The following is a 13,044-nucleotide window of genomic DNA, read 5'->3' on the forward strand; positions in this document are numbered from 1 at the left end:
TGACTACTACTTATTTTCACCTTCACCATGTACAAAAAAAAGCTGCACAGCCTAGCTTCCTAAAACACCGAGATGGCCTTTCAGAAGGCTGTTCCAGGTTTCTACAGCAATCTTCAGGCAACTCCTGTCATAGTATTCATCACAAGCTATCATGACTTTTTGAGTGAGTGGTAAAAAATGCAAGGAGAATCGAGCCAAGACCATACACACCACATTACTTAACCACTCGCCCTGTACTATGTATGTATGTATTCTCTGTTCAATTTTCCTTGTGGCTTCACCACTCAGTAAAAAATAATGTACGATCAATGGCCTTGTCAAAAGGCTAAACTCCAGCTGTAGTGTCTAAGCTGCGCTTAGGTTTTTGAGGACGACAACTGTAGCAGGATGAGTTCAGGTAACAAAGAACACTCTCTTGTGCCACAGTGGTACCTGCAGCAATGCATCTAGGTCTATACCTTCAAAATAAATCTTCAAGATCCAATCATTACCTACAGACAGGACACCCTTTCTGATAACATTCACGTCTGGCCGACCTTATTAGAAATGAACCCGTTCCATCAATAATGGAATCATACCATGAAACAACTCATGATGCCATCTTAATTGCCCTCAGCCATAAACACCAGCGCTCCTTCAATTGGACCCAACAATGCCTCATCATTAAGGTCATGCAGCTCCATTTATGTGGTTTATGGGACAAAAATACTCGACTTTCTATGGCCAATTTTAGGCCTTTGTTCCAACCAAGCTTTGAACAGATGGCATTCAACACCAGCCTGAATTTAATGGCAGTAAGGAATGCAGCTGAACAAAAGATATTCCACAGACTGGAGTGCCTCTGTGGACTGCACCCACTCTCCCCACCTTTTGTTTAAAATCATGACAGTAGAATCCAGGATTTTGATTTGTGGCTTGTTGGACCCGTAATTCCATATCGCCATGTTTACGGGTCTACTCTAGGCTTGCGTTTGATTTTAAAATCTATTTATCTTTGACCTTTTATTCCTTGGGAAGTAAACTGTAGAGTTCTGATAACTTTGCATTGTTTCCTACCTCAATGGTCTAATTTATAGGTTATGGAAACAGTACCTTTATGTTCCGTATCACGGCCACCTCAGATTTAAAACTTTAATCCTTTCATTCAAATAGAAAGATATTATTCGCCTTAGTGTCATCACTGGTGGCCCTGGTGAGTACGGAATCTCACCAAATGGGATCAAGTAAACTCTATGGAGGGAGCATCTCAGATTGAAAACTTATTCAAAACATCATCTTAAATTCAGTTAAATATACAATATCTTCAACAATGCTACAAACCTCCAAATGGGGTTACTTGCAGACGTGCGGACACGCACCCACTTGACGCCACAACACAATCGGACATGAAAATGAAAGCACGCCCCGGTAGCTTGGAACATCCAGCTAGCAGCTTGCATGGCTTGAGGCTCATGACGGGGAGATTCGCCATGTCCATGACGAATCTCCCCGTCATGTAGCCCGACTGCGTCTGGCCGTACAGTACTATCGCAAGCTCTGTAGTACGGCCAGACGCTGAATGCTTCCAAAAAGACTGAATTTTTTTGGCCGCCGATGTAGCGATTTTGCTACATCTTTTGATCGAGATTATCTTTTCATCCAGGACAAAAATTTCCACAGTTAAGGTTCTTAGTCGTAGAGCAACTCATACCTTTTCGAAAAAACGTTCTTTGGTCTCAATATTTTCATCCATCTGGCCAAAAGACGACTTTCAGTAATCATCTTCCACAAATATCGTCCCGAAAATGCTCCCCCATGCGATTTCAAAATGGCGGCCGCGCTGTAACTCATGAATATGCATAAACAGTCTGTGACGTATGACCTCGTGTTTTTGGACGTGCGTGCACACCGCCGCGCGGACGTACGTGTGCATGCACGTACTGGGCTGTTGTCTACAAGTAATGTACATGTACGTACATGTACGTACGGCGCCGCCGCACGCACGTCCAAAAACACGAGGTCATACGTCACAGACTGTTTATGCATATTCATGAGTTACAGCGTGGCTGCCATTTTGAAATCGCATGGGGGAGCATTTTCGGACGATATTTGTGGAAGATGATTACTGAAAGTCGTCTTTTGGCCAGATGGATGAAAATATTGAGACCAAAGAACGTTTTTTCGAAAAGGTATGAGTTGCTCTACGACTAAGAACCTTAACTGTGGAAATTTTTGTCCTGGATGAAAAGATAATCTCGATCAAAAGATGTAGCAAAATCGCTACATCGGCGGCCAAAAAAATTCAGTCTTTTTGGAAGCATTCAGCGTCTGGCCGTACTACAGAGCTTGCGATAGTACTGTACGGCCAGACGCAGTCGGGCTACCCGTCATGAGCCTAAAAGCTGGGGTTTCCAGGCTAGTAAAAGCGCGCAAAACTGAAAAAGAACGACGTACGTCATGTACGTACAACCAACCAAAGGATAGACCCAACCAACCAAAATATAGAGTAGGAAAAAAGTTCCACTACTATAGCTCACAGATATGACAGATAACACGTCTTCGCTCGCGAGAACAGGAAACGATAATGCCGTTAATACGCGGTACAATGCGCGTATACATCCGATCCGGCCCGGTCCATGCGCATACATGCATGGCGCCGGCGATGAACATGAACATGCAGTTGATGCTGGTCTGCCCAGTTAAATCCTGTCCCAACTACGGTGTTGCAGTTGGGCCGGCCCCACTCCGTGCAACCCGGACGACAATGATGATGACATCGACATCGCTCTCTACCCATCTTTCATGGAGTCAATCGGTGGGAGACCAGACGGGAGAGGGTCATGGCCTAGCGGTTAAGAACACCGGACTCATGCTCTGGTGTTTCAGAGGCAACAGTGGCGTGGGTTCGAGCCCGCCGGGTGGACACTTGTGCCCTTGAGCAAGGCACTTAACCATTATTTTTCGTCCTTCGGATGGGACGTAAAGCCGTAGGTCCCGTGTGTTGTGTAATCCAATGCACATAAAGGAACCCAGTGACACTTATCGCTAAGAGAAGGGGTTTGCCCCGGTGTTTCTGGTCTAGGTCCAGTATAAACTTCCACGCGGAGTATTTAGGAGTTGAACCAACCAAGAACCAAGAAGGAGGGGGGGGGTGTTGTTTTCCGACTTTTTAAATAAATTTTGTAGTGTGTGAATATCGCATAAAAATGTATTGATTCCATTTGATCTGCTTTTTTCGTGAGCTAGCGACGGTCCTATAGCCAGGATTTCAGTTGGGCGGGGGCTAGCAGGGCGTATTGATAATAACTCCTTGCTTTATGATGTAGCCACGGAGGATAGGAAGCCACGGAACTATTATCATTCAGTGGCGCATCCCGAGCTGAGGGGGGGGGGGGGGGGGGGGGCCTCGGGGGGCTTGATCCCCCAAGAGGGTTTTTTTTTAGTCCCCATTTGACCTTGGTGATATGTGTGTAGCCTATTTTCGAGTTGTAAAATAGGGGTGTAAGTGGCGCCACCAACGTCAAAATAGTCCGCCCTCTGCGGCCAAAAAGCCAAATCTCGGGTGTGCCACTGTAGTCATTTTGTATATTGCCGCGCCCATATCGTAGCCAAGAGGGGGGGGGGGGGGCATGGCCCCCTGCTGTAACAAAAATAAAAATATGTAATATAAAAATTGTAAAGACATTTTACCAAAACCCGACGCCAATTACGAGTATGTGTATTTGGTTGTCCGAAAATCATGCAATGCCTTTTGCTCTCCAAAAAGCTTTAAAACTTTTGCTCAAATAAGTTAAGGGGAAAGGGGCCAGTGATCGCCTCAGATTGTTCCACAGAGCAGCAGTGGCGGTTCTACGAGGGGGGGGGGGGCTAGGGGGCTTTAGCCCCCCAAAATTTGTCTTTTTTTGGGGGGGGGGGCCCAAAAAAATTTCCAATGCACTAGCAAACTATGTAAGAATTTGACGTACACGGGAACGGTCTCCCCCTAAATGAGAAGGTTGCATTTGAACACGTTTAGTTAATATAGTGTGCCTGATTGTAGGATTTTATCAGCGCGGCTCCCCATTGAAAAGCCCCCACCCCCACATTGATTTTCAGGGGCCTAAGTGTACGGAGAAAATAACCTGTCTACATTTCAGCACGCCTCCCTGAAAAAATTCTGGATCCACCTTGCTGGCCCCCCAAAAATATTGGCTCTAGAACCGCGCCTGCAGAGCAGCTTGATTCCAAAATTTCCTTTGAACTGTTTTGCACGAAGTAAAATCAGGCAATACAAAGGAATAAAAAACATACAAGGCCAAAAAAAAAGTCTCCGGTTTCTGGTATGCGCGCGCGTCGCCGTAGCCATGCGCGTCGTCAAAATGAAAAAGTTTTTTTTTCAATGAAAGATGATGTCTCAAAAAACCGCCAAACTCACTGGTTTGACTGGAATCCTGCTGCTGCACAATTTGAACGTGTTTTTAGATTGGGTTATGGTCGAGAATAAGCTTTATGTGGCCTCTCTGGACTCCCATATATTTGCACTAAGTTTAGTCGGGCACCATTTGCAGTCATCAGCCGACATTTGAAGCAAAAACATCAGGTAAAAAAAAGAAAAAAAGCAGCGTCGCCGCACCACTTTTTGGGCAAGCTCCATACCAGAAACCGGAGACTTTTTTTGGGCCTAAGGCAAAATAAAAATTGAAGGGGGGGGGGGCCCCCCGGAAAAAAAAAGGAAGAAAAAAAGAAAAAAGAAAAGAAAAAGAGTCAAAGTCATAGTGGTGTAAATTTAATGGGTTGGGTTGGGGGGCAAATGTCCCTGGCCCCCTCTTAAACTGATAAATCGAGAATATGTCGAGAAATACAAGATTTTTTGGAGGGAAAATATGTTTTGCCCCCTTCTAGAAAAAATCCTGGCGACGCCCATGGACAGACAGATCGACCTACAGACAGACAGACTGACCGACCGCACTTATGATGTGCCGTCCCAACTACACATTTTACGTGTACATGTAGTTGGGACGTCCCAACTATAGTTGGGATCGAAGTCTTATTTGGGGTGTAGCATTGAGCTCACAGCACAACGGTTCGCGCCGCCCCTAGCACAAAGTCAACTCTTGGTGGCGCGTGACATGTAACGATAAGTTACATAACTTGAAAGTAAACAAGTGGCTTGTTTGATGGATTAATGTTGCCATATAAGTATCTTCGAATATCCGAGTTTTACCCACTATGAATTTGGCATTGAGGAGTCTTTATACAAGAACTGCTTTTTGCAGTTCAACTTCAATGGTACACGGACCACGTTTCCGAATCCAAGTGTCTCTGAACAGAACCGCTAAAATAAATCAGGATGGTCATGATGGTCGTGATTGCGCATGGACCAGATTGTTAACTGCAGGTGTAAGTACATCTACGAATGAAATGGCTGAAAAGAAGTTGAAGGTAATTAACACGTATTTTCTGTTTCCTTAGTTTTATAGTTTAGTACTACTAGTACGTAGTAGCCCCACTAGTCTGGCGTCGGTATTGCGGCGATCGTGTATAGTGTAGGGCCCCTGTTTAGTTTCGATCAAATTAGAGTTACCATTGATTTTTAATTACTCAAAAATTATACCTGTTCAACCTAGAGCAGACTTCTCTCACTTCTAATATAAACTCCAAAACTACTGAGCACCTCTCGCTCAAATAACGACGAATCAGTACAGAAATTCCTTCGCAATCCAGCCATACTCTTTATTTGGCCCAAAGCAGTGATATTGTACGAATTTATGCAATTTATGATACATGTACATGATACCGAAAGAAGTTGGACTTTTGTATACGTGCAAAGAGCAATTTTTGTTGGTACCATTTGTCATAAATTGCATAATTTTCAGAAGCGTATCCAGCTTTGGATGTCAGGGGGATGGGGCAACCACACATCCGCGCCCAAAAGTTGACATTTTTTCTCCGGACACTTGGCCTCTGTAAAATCCAAAAGGGGGATGGGGGGGGGGGGGGGCGGTTCCAAATGGGGGCGCTCCTCAAAACTGACAATTATTATGCACACTGCATATTTTATACCCTTTTTCACGGCGCATTATGATGGTTTTTGAGCGGGTTTTTTTTTTTGGCATTGATGTCAGAACTCTCTAAGTACCATTTATTAAAATAAGTATTGAACACACAATTTTGTGAACAAAATATGCTGGGTTGGGGCCCCCCCCCCCCCCCCCCCCCCTAATCTGAAAGTGCTGCCTTTTTCAGATGTCTAATTTTCGTGAAATTTCATGTTGAAATTTTGATACGCAAACGTGTGCAACGGATCTGGAAATTTCACAAATATAGACATCTGAAAAAGGCAGCACTTTCTGATTAGCCTATAAAGAGGGTGAGTATGCTTCTAAAGCAAAAATAAACTACAAGCTAAGCCTAAATGTGAAAATCAAAATTTGACAAAGTTCGACATGTTTTTGTACATGGTGGAAGTGTGGCCTTTATTTACGGAGGTAGGTCCAGTAAATTGGCCACATCCCAGTCTTGGGTCAAGAATGTAACCTTGGACTTACACCCATGTGTAGAATACAAAACGATATGCCATCCACATAAAGAGCATGAGTATACATTGTGTACTACTTTTCCGATCATGATTATGCATTGCTAAATTAAAATGAAACAACTATCAAAGATGACTGCTGATTGTGATTTTTCCAAATCTCCAAATTGAAGATAATACGACGGAGGTCAGACAGGGAAGAGGGACTGTTCATAGCACATACCGGTACATGTACTGGCCAGTGGAATCACAGACACATCCAGGGCATTGTCTTTCCTCACATTTCACGTCGGCGACGTCACCATTTCTACATTGCATACTTTTGAATTAAAACCCTTTTCCTTCTTTTCTCAGGTGTTATATGATGGTGATTGTCCACTCTGCATGCAAGAGATCAAATTTGTGCAGTACATGAACAAGAAGAAAGATACTCTGGAGCTTGTTAACATTGCGTCACCAGATTACAATCCAGAAGAGAACAATAGAATCTCCTATGAGACAGCTATGGGTGTAATGCATGTCATTGGACCAAATCAGCAGGTAAATTGCTGGGATATGTATGCACACGATAAGTACAAGGCGATAAAACAAGAAGTGAATCAAACAACGAATAACGAATAACAAGTTTCCAAAAAAAATGTGAAATGTACAACTGTATACAGATGGTAGCCTCCATGAGACAAGGTCAGATACTCAGGTCTTGAGATTGTTTAGGATACAGAAATTATTTTAATGCTTAATTGGACATGGTATTTGATCACCATCAAATACCACATTATTATTATTTTTTCCCCAAATCCAAAGGACATTTGATACTGTTTAATCATGTTCACCACATTTTCTTCAAACCCGTAGATTTTTGTAATGCATGACAGTAACTTCACAAAATTGTCATCAGACAGGGAGCCCTTGTGTTAAGCTCTAGTCTTGTATAAACTTGGCTGATAATTTGCAATGTACATGTACCATTGGAACTATGATGTCTTTCATATTTGCCGTGCCATCCACTCTGTGACCCTCTACTTTCATGTTTATGGTTTATCAATTTGTTCTGAATAAATTCTCAACATTCAGAGCAGCTCACTATTCCTAACAAAAACGATTGTATAAACATGCATTTAAAAAAGCAGCCATTGTGTGTTTAATTAAATAGTAATTGTTCTTTTTTTGGGGGGGGGGGAGGGGATTAGGTTTATTTTTTTTTCAATTATATATTATACATGTACATGTACCTCTGTTCCCCCTTAGGTGATATTTTTAGGGGTACCTAGGGACTTCAAAAGATCCCATTGCTAATTCACTGAGTGTGAAGTGTCCTCTTTCTGCAGAGTTGGAAACAATTTCTGTGCATTTGCTATGATTTGTTTCCATTTCATTACTTCATTTGTGCCTGAATGTTTATTTATTGCAGGTGTATACCAAAGTTGATGCTGTGTATGAGATGTATTCTGCCCTTGGATTGAGGTGGATAGTTGCCTACATGAGATGGCCATTACTCTCTACATTCTTTGAATGGGCCTACATGGTGTTTGCAAGACGCCGCCTCCAGTGGACTAGAAGCTGGCGAGGATGTGAGACTGCAAAGTGTCAAATAGAAAACCAACCGCCATCGAATAAGGAGAAGTCTTGACTGACTCAATGGATATTTTTATTCAAATATTGCTGTGATGTTCATGGTTTGCTATTAACATTGGCTTCTACCTCTAGAATCAATTTCTACATTGAGAACATTCACTTATATTGAAAGGTAATTTCACACCTTTTATCCATAACTACAGAGGTACAATGTATTTCTATCACTGTTTGAATTCCTCATATTTGTAATTGGAATTGTCAGCATTAATTGTTTGGCACATACGACCAGTGCATTAAAATAAACACTTGTTAACGTAGGCTATCATCTTGTGGCTGATTGTTTGTATAGTAAATACAATGTCACAGTCAATGTGATGCAGATAGGATTTAATTGACTCCATTTGGTCTTTAGTTCCATGTGTTCACGAGCAATTGAATTCCATTGTATCAGCTTGCATTTGGAACAATCTTTCTGAAGTCATTTTTTTTTTTCAATTTAAGCTTGGATCTGATCCGAGCACATTCTTTTGCATGCCTTTTCACTCACGGTGAGAATGAGACCTGCTTAATTTCCATATTAATTTAGTATCATGCATTTTAGTCATTTGGAGGTCATATTATTTACATGTATTTAGTAAATTGATTTGTTGATACCAACTATACACTGTGTATCATTGATACTGTCCAACACAATTGATTAGGCCAAAAAAAGTTTTGCTTCCGGTTTCCCTACCTACCCTTTTCTGACAGCCCTTACCCTAATATTTTTTAAGGGGAAAATGAGCAAAAAAAACAGCTAAAACCATGAATTTCTACCATTTACTCTGGACTACACACAGACGCCTCGATATGATCGTGCACAACAAAAATTGGCAAAATAGAACATTCCCTACCTACCTACCCTATTTTCAAATGCCATGTAATCGGAAGCAGAATTTGTTTTGGCTTTAGTAAATTCTGATATTAAAATAATGATTTGTACATTTAGTTTTTTTCTATATATTTTTTATTTCAATATGCAACAAGATCATACAAACACAACAGACTTGAGTATAAAACAAATAGTAAACCAAGACATCAGCAATTTTCGAGAAAACTCAAAAACAAATGACAAACAAACAAGACAACCAAAAGACAATGAACTAGACAATACCAACTGAATACCTAAACATTACAAAAACAGATATTGATGGGGAAGGAAAAAAGGATCTTATTGGAAAAAGATTTACCCATTTGTTATGTACATGTATTTCAACAAGTGACCAATTTCTTGTAGCAATGGCCTTCTCTGTTTTGAAATCGATAGAAACACTGCAATTATCGACACAAGAGGTAAATCTTAACACTTATTATTAAAGATAATTTGTTCGCCAAAACAATAATAAGGGAGATAAGACCAAGGTCTTAGACATTCTTTTTCTGGTAAGAAGCCAAACCAAACGTCTCTACAACTTAAAACCACTGGATGATGAGATGTACATGTAGGATTAAGCCAAGTAATAATACCCTTCAAGAACAGCTAGATTTTTTTCACAGTTCCGGAAGACATGTAGCAGATTCTCACGCTCTAAGAAATAAATGTCGGAGTCCTTCTTTAATTTTGCAAAGACAAAGAAAGGTGTTTGTCGGAATGAGAAAGTAAAATAAATTTAAATTGAAAATATTGCAGCTTTTTAATCTTTGGTCGTCGTCTTCGGTCAATCCTCGATTCGAGGAGTTGTCACTTTAATATGCTGCTGTCTCTCTCGCTGTTGATGACTGAATATAGAGTCCCAGCTGTGACCGTATTGGTCGTCCGCAGATGGAGCGGGAGAACTGCGGGGTTGAGTGAGGCTGAGACGCCCGTTTTTTCCTTCAGCGTCTTTTCTCGTCGTCCTGCGTGAGGTCTCGAAAAGCTGAACTCCACGTGTGATGGTGGAGCGCCAGGTGGAGCAGTTAGCTGCTTTGTCCTTCCAGGTGTCGTAGGAATTCCACAGCGGCACAGGTTCAGTTTGAGGAGGTCCATCAAACGTTTCTTGGGTCTTCCACGTGCTTGCCAGAGCTGAGTTCACCCGAAGAAAAGTTGTTTCGGTAGAGCGGTGTCCTCCAACCTTCTCACGTGTCCGAACCATTGTCACTAACGTCTCACAATCATAACTCATCTCAACACGTTGGAGAACATCAGAGTTACGGCCCAGGTACGTGACGCCGGTACATGTACAAAGCCCACGACTCGCAACTATAGAGCAGTGTGAAGAGCATAACAGCTCGATACACCTGGAGTTTGGTACAGGTCGTCAAGGAGTGGATATTAAATAGGCGACGATGTAGTCGCCCATATCAGGAATGTGCCAGCCGAATACGATTGTTGATGTCATCATGGATGTTTGGCTTTTCATTTAGAAGGCTTCCAAGGTATAACATTTGGAAACTTGCTCCACAGGCTCTCCATGAATAGTGATCTGAGGAGAGGAAGCAGGTTGAAGCGGGCAGTCTTGTGCAAGGAAGATCGAAAACAGGGTTGGTGCAAGAACGCACCCGTGCTTAACTCCAGTCTCAATTTGGAAGGGTGGAGAAATGCATATTATGACTCTGGGAGAATTGTTTCACTGAGCTCTTGGAGTCGGGCCAGCAGGATGCGAGAGAATATTTTCCCAGCAGTGGAAAGGAGGGCAATTCCTCGGTAATTTCCACAGACAGTTCGATCATCCTTCTTGAATATTGTCACAAGGTTGGCATTTAGAAGATTCTTTGGAGCAGTCTGTGTCTCGATCTCCCAGATGAGGAGAATCAGGATGTGGAGACGGATGCGGAGTGCAGTTCCTTCATGCTGGAAGAATTCGGCAGGAATGTTGTCCGGACCAGGCGCTTTGTTTGGTTTCATTTTGGAAACTGCAGTTTCGACCTCATGCAGAGTTGGTGGCACAGACATCCACGTCCTGTTAGGATGAGCCGGAAGATCATGAATGAAGTCCTTTACAGCGGAGGATGGCCAGTTCAGGAGAGTATTGAAATGTTCCTACCAACGTCGAAGGGTATCTGTTTCATCGGTGAGAATGGTGGAGCCATCAAGCGATTGTAGATGTGAAAGGGCATCCGGGCCGTAGACAGCACGGATGGCTTGGTAGAAATGTTTCATCTCGTTGTGGTCGGCGTGTCCTTGGATTTCAGCAGATTTTAATATCCACCAGTTGTTCTTCAGTTCAAGAATCCTTCTTTGGGCGAGAGCTTTCTTGTTTCGGAAGAGGGCCTTCTCGGATGCGGATATTGGGTCGTTCTTCCACGCCAAACGTGCAAGTCTCTTTTCGTTGATTAGGACGCGGATTTCAGGGTCGTTCTCGTCAAACCAATCGGTGACTGCTCTATATTCCGAGACCCCTATGTTCCGACACCCCTATGTTCCGACAACCCGCACATAAGATCGTGTTACTCCCGGTTAGGGTTAGGGTTAGGGATAGGAATACGTGCAGTCGGAACATCAGGGTGTCGGAACACAGGGGTGTCGGAACATAGGGATGTAACCAAACCAATTCTGGTGACGACGCGATGGCTGGTGACAAACCCGATCTTGTCTTTATTGTCAGAACAATCGCTTCTTTCAAAACTGACAACATCCCTTCAACGTCAGATATCTCCGAGGGAGGAGAATAAAGATTTTGTTACATTTTCGAAGTGTTGCTACCAAAACAGCATTTCAAATGTTGCAAAAGGTTATTCCAGCTCTTAGTAATGGTAAAGTTAACCAACTTCAAGATGTGACTTTTAACATTTTAAAAGTGTTGTGAACTTTCCCGCATAGACGCATGCGCAATGTATTAGGTGACTGGGCAATTTGATTGGATACTGAGTTCAGCGCGCCGCGCGCGCACACTAGATCATTTTCCGTCCGAGCTCCAATATGGCGTTTCGTTCTTCATAATCTTTCGTCCTACATCGACCAACATCGCCGACCCTCATGATTTAACCAGTTGAGTACAGGTGAGATTTTTTATACTGAGATATTATCGTAGGAACACTGCACATTTTGATGTTAATACTACTTTTATATATTGACGGAGAATTTGAGACCTTAGTCCTAACAGATGGGTGTCGCTATACATTGTACGTATACGTACATACATTTGATTTGCGTGATGTATCGATACATGTTGAAGTACGTATCTTACAATCGACAGAAGCATGACCAATCTTTAATCAAGAAAAAATCCATACTGGATCACAACTTAACATGCCGCCAAACACATCAATGTTCACCTCACCTTGTAATTTCACCCAAGAGGAATCCAGGAAGCTGTGTAAATGCGAAAAAAAAATAGGCAAAAATGTGTTTTTAGAGCACATTTTGGATGCACACATCGTGCAGAACTAAGCTCAAGCAGCCGGTCAAAACTGATTGAAGTGTCTGGAAGACAGCGATACGTTATACGCATGACATCGACAACCATGACAACGCATGAGCCGGCCAATGATAGTGCAATACGTCATTATGAATATTTATTTTCTCATGAATATTTAGTTTATTTCAATGGATACTTTAACTACGTCCGAAGATTGATTATTGCAACAGCGATCGTGTGCGGCCTAGCGGTTAAAGGAAATATACAACATTTGCAAACATCGAAAAATAAAACTACCAAGTTTTTACGAAATACCTTAATAGGATGTTGGTAAATGACAGTCTAAAGCATCCTGTAAAATTATGGCACCTGGTGTGAAGTCATTTTCAAGTAAATTGTATTTTTTTAATACATTTCCAACGGTGGTCGGCCGACCACCGTTGGAAAAACCTAACTATTTTTCAACTACTGCTCCAAGTTTACCTTTTTTTCAGTCCAAATTTTGTTTGCTACTGGTTACATGTTCATGAACGGGTGCAGGCCAGCTAGACTGGTTCCCTTACCTTACAATTTTCTGGCTACTATAAAATGATCCATTTTATCTTTAGTGGAGTTAGGGAACCAGACTACTTGAACATTCTTGTTTTTCTTGGTTTTTCC

At 42.2% G+C, this 13,044-nt stretch overlaps 1 protein-coding gene across 1 annotated transcript; it reads left to right on the forward strand.

Moving 5' to 3' along the window:
• Positions 1-5,060: 5,060 nt before the first annotated feature.
• On the forward strand, positions 5,061-9,055 carry LOC119732397 (uncharacterized protein At5g50100, chloroplastic-like). The gene is made up of 3 exons (XM_038205885.1): positions 5,061-5,400; positions 6,848-7,033; positions 7,905-9,055. Exons 1-3 carry the CDS (start codon positions 5,188-5,190, stop codon positions 8,121-8,123), a joined length of 618 nt encoding a protein of 205 aa, XP_038061813.1. The 5' UTR covers positions 5,061-5,187; the 3' UTR covers positions 8,124-9,055.
• Positions 9,056-13,044: the final 3,989 nt, after the last annotated feature.

The sequence above is a fragment of the Patiria miniata genome, unplaced genomic scaffold, assembly GCF_015706575.1.
Source record: "Patiria miniata isolate m_02_andy unplaced genomic scaffold, ASM1570657v1 HiC_scaffold_24, whole genome shotgun sequence".
In the NCBI taxonomy this organism is placed as follows: Eukaryota; Metazoa; Echinodermata; class Asteroidea; order Valvatida; family Asterinidae; genus Patiria; species Patiria miniata.